We start from the raw sequence: 12,823 nt of genomic DNA on the forward strand, positions 1-12,823 counted from the left end.
ACGCTTTGTTTCCAGATAATATTAGATATAATCCTTGTGTCAAAATTTCTGAATAGTAACTTTTGAAGCTCTAATCAAGTTCAAACTTGACAGATGTGGGAGAAGTCTCAAAGAAACATCAAGTTTCTACAACCTTACTTCTAATGCACAGTTAGGTGAATGAGCCCACATTAGCTCTTTCCTGATTTGTTGGACTTCAGCTTTCATCTGTTAGAGCTATGCACACATCCCAGAAAGATCTCTCCTGCCCATACAGTGGGAGCCATTAACATCAGTTTTAATGGTGTGTATCAAAATCCTTTTGTTTTGACATGTTCCTATACTGGGGTGAAATGAGCGAAGATTCACCCTGATCAGAAAAATCTCATGTAAATCTTGTGCCTATTCTTTCCTACTAAGTAGTGGCACGTCTTTATGTACCTGCCTTATTGACTTCATCTTTAGGTACAGCAAACTCTCAAGAGGTGCTCAGCTTTTGTTGTCTCCCAAAAAGTCCTGTGATAACTACAGCACTAGTTGCAGTACTGATTTTGTCTCCGTCAATAATATCATCACATAGTAATAGAAGAAAAGTTAGCTAAGGACACTTCTTAGAACCTTGGACTGGACAGTCAGTGTTGGGGAGGTGAGACAAAGAGGCATGCAGCAAATTATCTGGGATGCACCCTAGGAATCAGTAGTGTTCCCTGTCCTCAATGCCTCTGAACAGTTGCTACAGCTGAGATTGTAACGTTTCAACTGAGTTCTGTACTGCAGCAGAAACTAGTTTTCATGTCAAGTGAGGTGCTTACACAGTGACTAAAAGTAAGGTTATAAAAACCAGGGAATTACTGTCTTTCACGTTTTAGACCAGTTTTAAACAGCATGTATTATTCTGTTAGTATATTACATTAAAATAACTGCATACATACATGTGTAATGCATATTTTACATATATACATATGTATCTAAATTATCAATTTTAACTCGAGATCTCCCGTGATATATTTTGGGTCTCAGTTTAAGTTACAGTGGATATTCAAAGCAATTTCTCTGGAGTTTGCACGCCCCAACCTCCCCCTACTTCCATGCGTACTTTGTCCTGTTCCCTCTTTACATGCGGAATTGGGAACTTGTGAGATCTGCTCAGCGCTCAGCCAAATGACGTAGATGTGGAGCAGGTACCACGTTCCTGACCCCGGGCTCTGATTTCGCGCCCGCACATCTCTTCCGTGGCAAGGCGGGAGCCTCGCACTCGTTGCCGGGCGCTATCCCAGGGGGCTGGGCCGGGCCCGGGGCGTCCCTCCGCTCTTCGCCTGTCCCGTTCGCTGGAGGTTTCTGTCTGTTCTCGGGTGGGCGGCGTGGGCTCCCCGTTTCCCGTCGGCCAGGATTGAGGTGCTCGCGTTCTGTCGCCCGCAGGCTCCTGGCAGTGTGGGACGCAACGGGGAAAGGCGGACGGCGGCGCCGGCGGCCCCGAGGCGGCCCGGGCGGGCGGAGCCGTGCCCGGCGCTAGGACCCAGCAGGACGCGAGGCGGCTCTTCGGGCCGGATCACAAATTCGTCGTGACTCAGTCTCTGCTCAGCGCGGAAGCAGCGGGAGCAGGTCGGTGGTCTGCGTCTCTCCAGCGGCTGCTGGGGTGCGTGGGGGCACGAGAGCCGGAGCGGAACGGAGCGGGCACTGCCGCGCCCCTTCCCTGGCCGGCCTTCCTTCATCTCCGCCCGCCCCCGCCCGGGCCCTGCCGCGCCGCCAACCGCGGCCGCCTGTTGTCTGCTGTTTTCCAGACAGCCAAGATGGAGTACGAGTGGAAGCCCGACGAGCAGGGGCTCCAGCAGATCCTGCAGCTGCTCAAGGAGTCCCAGTCCCCGGACACCACCACGCAGAGAGCCGTGCAACAAGTATCCTTGGCCGAGGCTGGCGGGGCCCCGAGAGTGGGCCGGGGGTGGCCGTGGGCGGGCGGGGGGAGCGTGGCCTGCGCGGCAGCGGGGCCGGCGCTGCGGCAGCTGAGCCGGCCCGGCCGGGGAGCCGCCGCAACGCGGGAGGCCGAGCCCTGGCCGGAGCGGGCAGCCGTGGCGCGGCGTTTGAACCGCCGAGGCGGCCTGTGGGCCGCGTAGCCGCCTTCACCCGGCGGGCACTGGGCACCTGTTGCTAGCCCAGACACAAGGGCCGCTTTGGGTTTGACCATAGGGGGCCTTTTTTCAAATTTATTTATTTATTTTCAAAGCGGGCACGTCTCCTCCGATATCCGCCGCTCTTTCGGGTTCCCCCGCCCAGCCCCCAGGGCGGCCAAGCGGGAACGGGGCCCTCGGCCCGGCGGGTCCCGCCGAGGGGGCCGGGAGTGTCCCGCGGGGTGTGCCCGCTGTCCCCGCGGCAGAGAGGGGGCGAGCTGGGGCCTCTCGAAGTAATCTGGCGCCGGGGTTCGAGGTGAAAGCCGTAGCTGGTGGGGGTAGGGCCGCTGGCAGAGCCGCTGCCTGCGCGCCCTCGTGGGCCTGCTGGTTCTGACACTGCGCATTTTGGTGCGTGGTCAGGATGTTTTTATTTGTCTGGAAGCTTGATCCTGAAACTCGGCTCTTTAAAATTCACGAAAATGTGGAGCTCTACAGTACGTAGTTTCTTGTACTGCTTTGATTTGGTGTTGTGGATTGATGTTTTTTCACTCCCATCCCTCCTCTTTCCCTTCCCACCGCGGCCCTCCCCCCCACCCCTCCCTACTGGTTACTCTTCATTGTAGAAGTAATGAATACCAAGGTTTTAAGGAGTAAGGATTGAGAAAGCAAAACCTTAAATTAGGACTGATAGAAGCGTAGGCCTTAAAAAGTAAAGGCCTCATTTATTGTTTCCTGCTCCTTGCACTAGCCATAAGTGCTATGAAATTTATAGAAGTGCTGAAATTCTATGAGGAGTTTGTTATCTGGATCTCTTTTTATTTAACGCATTTTCTTGAAGGTCTCCACAGAAGGCAACAGAGTTTATTTAAGTAGGTAAGAACATATGTGTGTCTGTAAACATTTATATTAAGAGTTTAGATTTAAGCCAAATTTGCTCCACTTCTACACTTTTGTAGCAAATGCAGTGACTGTCAGGAAGGTTTCTGCTCCTGTCTGAAAAGTGAAGGTCAGTTGCATCTTGATCATCTTGTTCTTTCAGCTGTGTTCTAAATTTTTAAAATATGATTGCTTTCTTTAAAAAATCCTAAACAGAAGAGTCTAAAGAAGTAGTCTTCTGATAATGCCTCAAGCTTAAACTGATGCTCTTTAGTATTTAACATATCAAAGTGTTTATAGGAACAATGTTTATAATGTAGCTTTACTGTAAAATTACGCTTTAAAGCTTTGCTTCAGATAATTTAATTACATTTTGTTTGTTTATTGAGCTATAGCATCATATATTCATGATGGGCAGTATAAGTGATCCTGTCTGTCTTGATGATGTATAGAACTTAACTGAACAAAAGTCCTTTTAACTGATGCTTGAAATTCTTTTTAAGAGATAGTGAAAACTCCCTGCTATGTCGATGTTGGCTAGTAAAAGTTAGTGGTAGAAGGCTTTGTGTGTGTGTGTAAGTGTAAAGGTTCCACACAGAAAAAGAAAGGAATTGTGGTGTCTGTTCCAGGATGCTGTTTAATAGCATGTCCAAGTGGGGTTGTGATTAATGGTTTCAAATTTAAAGTAACTTAGTCCATAATTTTTTGTAGAAAAATAAAAAATTTGTGTGTTTATTCTGCAATGCTGTTTCTTTATGATGCTGTTTTAGCACACTTAGGTGTTCAGGTGTCAAATACAATGAAGTGGGAAGTATACATTAGATAAAACCCTTTGTTAGTACAGTTATAAATTAGTATGGTTTCAGATATTTTTCAGTTTAATTTGTTGTATGTTTCATGGAATGAAAATGGAAAAGTTAAGTGGGTGAAGGAGTTGCTAAGAAAATTGGTCCAAGAACTAGTCTTAATTTCATAGACCAATTAAGTGTTTTCTCATTAAGTTTCTCTTAAATACTGCTCTTTTTGTTCTTTCTTCTCCTTTCTGTTACATTTTGATCCATTTGACTAGACAGTTGTTGGTAATGTTCAGCTGCCTGTTGCAGTGATACAGCTTTACAGGTATCTTTAAGCATCTGTTAATTTTTGTGTCTTCCCATGGATTATTTTTTAGACTTCCCCATAACTAAAAGCTATTGCTTCAGTGAGAAAATTACAGAAACTGTTTTTAGGTTGTTCATATTCTGTATGTAATGAGCTTATAGTCACAGCTGATTGAATTGATGTAGCAGTACATAACAAATATAACAATCTTCGTATCCAGAAAGCTGTAAATATTGTATGTAAAGATTCAACTTTCCTTAACAGTTTTTCACTTCAGAAACTAGAACAACTTAATCAGTACCCAGATTTCAACAACTACCTGATTTTTGTTCTTACAAAGTTGAAGTCTGAAGGTAAGTCCTTGAGATAGTGACTTTTATTTTAATTTTTTGGTGTTCAAAAAGAAATTTATCGTTTTGCTTCAAATAAAGCAAGAGCTGGCTCTAGTCAGCTTCTGGATTGGTTGACCTGTCTGTAGTCTTGTAGAATTCAGTGCACTCAGTGGTCTTTGTGGGGAAAAAAAATCTGGTAACTTATTAGTACTTGCAGTATCAGCCTTAGACTGGAATCCATTCTAAATGGCCTATGAAATCTTCTGAGAATGTTAGAGCATCATGCCTCTATTGGACTGCAGTAAAGTTGTGGATTAACTGTGGTGAATCATGACTGTATACATTCTAAAACATACTGCTAAGTTCAATTATGATAATTATCTCTGTAGTAAGGAGACTGCTAAATACTTTGAAGACTACATATTTAGAGTTGTCCAAAGATGTCTGTCATAATTGTCATTCTGAAGATTTAATTGGAGTAAAAAAAAGTTAGAAATCAATCATGTTCTATTGTTATGGACATTACAGTACAGACTGTATATGACATAGTGTATAGCCTTTACCAGTTGGTAAATCCAGCCAATTACTTTGTGTTCAGGGTGTGTGAAAGATTGTCTTCTCAGTGGACTGGAGCTATTGTTTTGAGGTGTCTTTGACAGAGAAAGGAAAATTTGTTTCAAGATCTGCTTTAGCACATCTGTTTCTTTATGTGTGTTTTTAATTGTGTTTGGTTGTTCGGACAGTTTTCTAGGTTTTTTTCCTTTAGTGTTTTGCTACTAGTGCTTTTTCTGCCACTTGATGTTTCACATCTTTGTTTGTGAATGCTTGCTTTTTCCCTTTGAATTAGATTTTACTTATGTGTGGCCCGGTAATGTTGAAAGAATTGTCAAGAATGTTTGTCTACATTTTAAGTGCTGTTTTGGTTGTATCAGCTTGCTTCAGGAAGAGGAAAACAGGAGGAGTATGAAAGTATGTTTTCCTGGTTAAAGGCTAGATTATATTTAAGTGCTTTTGTGTGTTCTGTGTAGGAAGTCACCTAGTAATCTGCAAAGTCTCTTAAGTCTGAGAACAAGACTTTTCAAGACTTGAGTCAGCCAGGATACGGTATCCTTGAATAAGGTGCCAGTGTAGATACCGTGTCCTTTATACCATTACCAGAAAAATTTAAAGCAAAGGAGTTCCAGTAGTGGGACATGGAATCTGTACAAAGGATGTGACAAGGAGGATGTTTCATTTTTTCTTTTGTCCATGAATTTGTTTTCTGACACTTATACAACTTCCTGATTTCTCTTTCTTCATTCATCATTTGAGCCTGAGATTCTAGATTGTCATAGATGTTTGGTGTTTAGTGGTGTGTCAAAATCTACCTTCCGAACAGAACTATTTTGGTTATTCTGTAGTCATATTTTCCCTTCCTTGTGTTTAATCACATCGACCTCTGTAGAATTTGATAAAGAGTAGGAGCTGTTATGGAGTGTAAAGCTGTTTCATCTGAGGGGAAAACAGCAGTTTGCAGCAGGTTGAGGGGCCAAGCAAGCTGGGAAGAGTAGCAAGTTTACTTCCAGGGAGCAGTGTTTTGGATCAGATTGCACTGATATCTCTCACAAATACATCAGGTATATTGTGAGACTGTTGAAGAACATCTGATACTCTGGTGATGCTCTTGTCCAGCATCATGACATTTTTAGGGTCATAACCTTTTGTCTAAAGCAACTATTTTTTACATCTGTATCTCTGGTTCTGGAAATTTGCAAAATTTGAAGGTACCATAACCAAGTCTGGTTGGTGTTTTTCATAGTGTCTGCCAAATTCCAAATTCTAAATATTTGAATTTTATTGTCTTGCTTAAGTAGGACTAATGAAGAATAGCAGGAGGCTGTTGATTGGATTTGCTTTGAATCCACCAACAGCCCTTCACCTATGCTCAAGTAAGGTAATGAGACTGTTAGAACTGCTGATCAGCAGCTGCAATACTTGGACGGACTCATCCCAGTAGATAGCTGACTCCAGTATGACTGAGAAAGCATTCTGTTTTCTTTCCTGCTGAAGTGGTTCTGTTGGCTGTCTGTCTCTACAGCCTTGCCACAGACCAAAGCATGGATATTCATACTGTTAGAAGTTTATGTTTTTATTGTGTGCATACTATTCCAGCAGAAGGAGCAATGAAAATAGTCTTATAACATATTTGACATCTTTTTCAATAAAAATTAAAGTGTTTTCATAGTCCATGAGAAAAAGATCTTGGCTTGGTAGCAGATGGAACTGAGATTTGATTCAATTTTTGCTACTGTTGAAACTTCTGCTGAGAAAATAGTGCTTAAGGATACATTTAGGTGACAGCTCCTGAATGTGGGAATTCTGTCGTTTGGTTAGTTGAATTGTGTGTTAAATAGTATCATTCTACTGCAGTGAATGGTATCATTCTACTGCAGTGAAGATTGGTCTGTCTTTGACCTGAGTTTTGCACCTCTGTGGACAATTTGCAAGAAAACTTCTACAATGCTTCATTTACAAAACTCGCTTTCACTGAGCCCTGCCTTTAAGATACTAAGGTAACCCTTATGTGTAGCTTTACTAAGGTAAACCTTATTTTAGCGCTGTTACTATTCCATTGCAAAAAACTGTTACCTTCTTTTCCTCTAGTTATAGTTCCATCAGGCTTCTTTTTCTGAATGCTTATGACTTACTGGTTTAAGACCTATTGTGATAATCCTACATGTAAATAGGGGTTTTCTTGGCTTTGTTTTTAAATTTTTCTGGGCCCTGTCAAAGCTTATTAAGCTTGGGTCTTCCTGGAAGCAGGAATGCCCTGCTACCATTTCATCAGTGAAAAAACGTGGTGTACTTTGCTGCTACAGCATATAGCCTAAAGTTTAAATACTTCATTTTTTCTTCTTGTTTTTTTTGGGTTTGGTTGATGGGTTTTTGGGGTTGTTTGTTTGTTTTGGTTGTTTGTGGGGGTTTTGTTTGGTTTTTTGTTTGTTTGGGACTTTCTTTGTTTTTGTTGAGAGTTTGTTTGTTTTGATTATTTTAAAATTATTGTGCATTTCTAAAGACGGAGTTGGGAATCTGAATGAACCCCAGTGCTAAAAATATCACAATATAAAACTTGTTAAGGGCACAGCATTCAGTTAGACAGTGGGCAGGGTGATGAAATAAAATAAGATCCCAAGCCATTAAAATTTAAGATATAGATCTCTTGTTCCCATGAAGTATGTAGTTCCCATGAAGTATGATGCTTAGTGATCTTCCTTAGGTAGGAAGTATGTAGTTCCCATGAAGTATGATGCTTAGTGATCTTCCTTAGGTAGGTAAGATGGAGTCCAGATTAACTGAAAAGTAGTTTGAAAGAAAAAAAGAATTGTTTTGGTAATTTATCTGTAAATGGAGATATTGCATGTAGGTGCTGTGAGTCTAGTTGTTCCTTCTTGGACTGGAAGGTAAAAAACCTCACAGATAATGTAGTAACACTGCCCTGTCCTTAATGTTGGATTTGTGGTTGTGTTCTTCAGTGTCATCTGAGGTAAGCTCAGAATTCTCTAGTCTTCTGTAATTTGTTTTCTGGAGTGTTGTGTGCATGTTGCTTCTCAGATAATTTTCTGGTTTTTGTGTGTTTGATCCAAGTCATGCACCTGTATCCCCCTTTCCTTGTTTGCATTATTGCATCCCTAGTCCAGGTATGTTTCTTTGAAGGAAAGTATGAGAATGTATTTTCCTAATTTCAGCCTCTTTGCTGTCTTGCTGAGGCCTGTTCTAGCCTCTGCCTAAGGTGTGCTGAGGTAGTTCTCCAAGATATATGAAGCCTGAGGCAGGTCAGAACCTCTAGATGTCATAATATGGACAATTCATGCTGCAAGCAGAAGCACTGAGTTTGTTTCAGACCTTGCTGACTGCAATGACGAAATTTCCAAAGTTGCCTATATGAAAACTTGCTTTGTTTATGCCTTTTCTAAATCAAGATTTGTAAGATATTTCTTTCTCCTTCTACTCTAGACAGAAATAGCATCCTTCTTAATTTGCATTGTCCTATTGTAGGACAACTGCATCAGTTTCCTGGTGTTTTCTGCTTAGTTTCAGTCCAGAATTACACCACACTTTTATTTCAGACAGCATTCTGAACTTTGGGAATGGGAGATGGATGTGGCTTGCACTAAACTATGAAAAGATTATATCTCTTGTTATTTAATGGAACATGTTAGTTTTGCATTATTTCTATAAAGTTCTGCATTCACCTCCCCCCCCTTGTCTGCTGGGCTCTCAGCAAGTACTTACGCTAATAGGAAAATACAGAGAGAAATGCATCATGGTCCTGGTAATTTCTGCTGGCTTGTAAAACTGCTGTTGTCTGTTCTGTTGCAGTTACACAACTGTGATCTTGTGAAGGTGCTTTAGTGACTGACTTTTCACCCCATCCAAACATGGGAACTCTAGTATTTATTCTCTGCAGAGTATTATCTGCATAGATTGATTGGTCACAGTCTGTGGTGTAAGGCTATTGCAGACAAGGATCAGAGTCCTTAAAAAATGATCTTTTACTGTGAAGGTGAATGAGCTGAAACTGAGAACACTGCTTTAGTGCTGTTTTTGTCACATGCTTTAAGGATGGTCTTTTGAGCTTATTTCCAAAATACTTCAGATTTTTATAAACCAGTTGAAGATAGAAGAACATGGTCTCTGCAGTTCTTGGTCTTGTTCATGTGATGATCTAGTCACTCAGAGTACTTTGATCTGAAACATTACCATGGAGACAGGTCCTGTCCCCACCCTCCTCTCTCCCCTCCCTCCCCCTAGTTTTTGTTTCAACAAAGCTTTTTACAGATAGTAATTTATGCTCTGGTAATCATGACACTAATAATTAATCCAGTTCTGCACATATGATTCAAAATGGCTTTTTGTCAGATATTACTGAAATCTGAAATGTTTATGTGAGTTTGATGTGAATGTTTTCTGCTGAGTCTTGAAATTTAAACTTGATCCGGAGAGCAGTTTTCGTGAATCCATTCTATTAGGACCTTTCTTGGCATGTTGGTATTGAAAGATAATTGAGGCTAAGCAAGAAAAAGACCGTGATGTTAGATTACATGTAAATTTGCCAGTTACCCATTTCAAGAAGATACCTTTGAGAAGGATTAATCCAGAAAAGTGATTGAGGAGTTTTAACTGTTAAATTAAAACAGAAGCTCCCCTCCCCAGCCACTTCCCTCCAGTACAGTCACCCTACATATAACTATTAAATATACAAAAATAATTGTCAAGCAGTGAAACTGATTGCATTACCATTCAGAAAACAGATTAATCTACCTTTACAGTTTAAAATGCTTCATGCTCTGTATAGTGTCCTCCTTAACAACAGCAAAGTATTCTCTGAAGTTCAGATACATGAAGAATTATGAAAAGACTAACTTCTGCTAATGAGTGGATAAATACAATAATTGAGTTGCCTAAAAGGGAAAGAGTAGAATCATGGAATATCCTGAGTGGGAAGGGACACATTCACAAAGTCACGAGTCCACCTCCTGGCTCTGCACAGAATACCCCCAGGAATCACACCATGTGCCTGAGAGCATTGCCCAAACGCTTCTTGAACTCTGTCAGGCTTGGTGCTGTGACGACTTCCTGGGTAGCCTGTTCCAGTGCTCAGCCACCCTCTGGTTGAAGGACCTTTTCCTGATATCCAACCTAAACCTCCCCTGACACAACTTCAGGCCATTCCTGTGGGTCCTGTCACTGGTCACCACAGAGAAGAGATCAGTGCCTGTCCATCCTCTTCCTCTCACCAGAAGAAGATGTAGGCTGCAATGAGGTCTCCCCTCAGTGTCCTCCAGGCTGAGCAGACCAGGTGATCTCAGCTGCTCCTCACAGGGCTTCCCCTCAAGGCCCTTCAGCATCGTCATGGCGCTCCTTTGGACACTCTCTAGCCTTGCATGAGGCTGTTGTGGCACCCAGAGCTGCCCCCAGCACTCGAGGTGAGGCTGCCCCAGTGCAGAGCACAGCAGGACAATCCCCTCCCTTGCCTGGCTGGCCATGCTGTGCCTGATGTCCCCAGGACACGGGTGGCCCTCCTGGCTGCCAGGGCACTGCTGACCATGGTCAACTTGCCATCAACCAGGACCCAGTGGTCCCTCTCTGTGGCACTGCTTTCCAGCATCTCATTTCCCAGTCTGCCTGCACATCCAAGGTTGCCCCATCCACAGGTGCAGAATCCAGCACTTGTTAGAACTTCTACAGTTGGTGATTGTCCAGCCCTCCAGTTTATTGAGGTCTCTCTCTTCATGGCCTTTCCGCCTTTGAAGAAGTCAGCAGCTCCTCCCAGTTCAGTATCATCGGCAGACTTAGTAGACATACTATCAGATAATTAATTTTGTAAGGTTAGTAGAAATTCCATGACTTTCCCCAATGTGCTAACTAATTACTCCTTTCCATGCTTCTTTAGGGATTTTGTAGTGCAGGTTTAAGTAAAGTCTTCTCCTATTTATTTTGAGTTTTGAAAGAAACTGAATTTGATTGTGGATTTGTTATGTGATTCAGTGCTTCAGGAACACTTTCCTGGAGCTCTTTACTTTAAACATCCAGAATTGAGAATATGAAATCTCCATTGTTATTTCTTTCCTTGTTCCTGAGGGCCATAGAAGGAAAGAATTGCTATGTCATTGTCTGAAGTTCAAGTAGTCTTGGATAAGATCTTTGTTTGCCTTAAAATAAATCTTTAGGTGTAAGATGGAGGTATTTAATCAGCTGTTTCAAACCTTTCCTTAATGTTTCTTTACAGGCTGCAATGAGTATTTCTTTATATATTTTAAAAAGTAAACTCTCATACTCAGTGATGTTTGGTTGTTTTTTTACATCAAACCTAAGTGTACTTAAAATGCCAGTATGAAGCATTCCTATGGGTTGTTTTCCTGAAGAAAGCCAAAGTGTTGCTGGTATTTCTAAAAGAATTCTGTTCAAACCAACACCAAGCATTGTTTGATTCAATGCAGTTCAGAGGTGCCGGCTATTTGGAAGGCTGGAAGCAATATCGCCACCTCTTTCTAGACTTTTAGAAAGCATACTTACTGTTAAGCATTGGGATGATAAAGCTTTTCAGCATGTATGTTACCTTGCAGTGCTGGGCCAGATGCAGTTGGACAGTGAACCATTTTATAGCACCAAATCTGTTTTAGTAAAGGAGTGCCCATTACCACTGTTCATGTACAAGTTAAACATCTTTCCTTTAATGTCACAAGCGAGTGGAACCTGGAAGAAAGAAAACAAAATACTTTTAATACTCAAATAATAGCATCCACAGTATGTTTTACCAGCTCCAGAATTGAGTATCTTTACTGTCCATAGAAAGGGCACATCTAGACACCACAGTTTCATGCTAATACCAGTAATAGGATATTTCTACGGCTTTTGCAAAACATTTTAAACTCCTTTCTTCTACTTCGGTAATAACATAATACGCATTCTTTAGAACCCTGATGAAGCTCAGGCCTTGTGCTTTCAGTGGGCATTCAGGAGCGACTGTGCCATGACAGAGCCACGTAATCATCAAAGAATGATACAGTAGTTTTGATTGAAAGGGACAGTAAAGATTAATTACAACTCCCCTGCCATGGGCAGGGATGCCATCCACTATATCAGATTACTCAGGGCCATATCTAACCCTTGAAAAATTTCAAGGATGAGGCATCCACTACTTCTCTGGGCAACCTGTTCTTTTTCCTCATCACCCACTGAGTAAAGCGTTTCTTCCTAACATCTAATCTAAATTTCTCCTCTTTTAGTTTAAAAATCTTCTCCCTTTTCTTACCACTATCTGTCAGTGAAAAAAGTCACTCTCTCTGCTGAGAGGCAGCAATTGAGGTCTCCCTAAAGTGTTCTCCAGGCTTTACAACCCCAGGTCTCAGACCGTCTTCACAAGCGAGGTGTGTTCCAGCCCTCTGATCATCTTTGTGGCCCTCCTCTGGACTTGTTCCAACAGGTCATTGTCCTTCCCGTGCTGGACACAGCAGAGTGGATGCAGCACTGAAGAGGGGGACTCATCAGCACAGAGTGGAGGGGCAGAATTCCCTCCCTCACCCTGCCAGCCACACTGCTTTAGATGCAGCCCAGCATGTGGTTGGCTTTCTGGGCTGTAAGGAGATATTGTTGGCTCGTGTCCAGCTTTTCATCCTCTAGTCCTGTGCTCTCACTGGTTTCTTCTCCCAGTCTGTACTCATCTAGGATTTCCCTGACCTAGGGGCAGCACCTCCCCTTGGACTTGTTGAACCTCATGAGATTCTCGTGGACTCATTTCTCAAGCTTGTCCAGATCCCTCTGAATGGCATCCCTTCTGTTTTGTGCTGTTCAGCTGCACTGCTCAGCTTTGTCATCTTCAAATCTGCTAAGGGAGCACTCATTCCCAGGTAACAATGACTGTAGTCTGCACTTAGACTGTGTAGGGGG

At 42.5% G+C, this 12,823-nt stretch overlaps 1 protein-coding gene across 1 annotated transcript in view; it reads left to right on the forward strand.

Moving 5' to 3' along the window:
• The window catches only part of TNPO1 (transportin 1), a 69,925-nt gene that overhangs the window by 15,349 nt on the left and 41,753 nt on the right, over positions 1 to 12,823 (forward strand). Inside the window, exons 2-3 of the mRNA XM_058823243.1 lie at positions 1,399 to 1,874; positions 4,339 to 4,414. Coding sequence (XP_058679226.1) covers positions 1,770 to 1,874; positions 4,339 to 4,414 — 181 coding nt within the window. The 5' untranslated portion in view covers positions 1,399 to 1,769. The remainder of the gene's footprint in view (positions 1 to 1,398; positions 1,875 to 4,338; positions 4,415 to 12,823) is intronic.

Source organism: Ammospiza caudacuta, chromosome Z (genome assembly GCF_027887145.1).
Source record: "Ammospiza caudacuta isolate bAmmCau1 chromosome Z, bAmmCau1.pri, whole genome shotgun sequence".
NCBI classification, from domain to species: Eukaryota; Metazoa; Chordata; class Aves; order Passeriformes; family Passerellidae; genus Ammospiza; species Ammospiza caudacuta.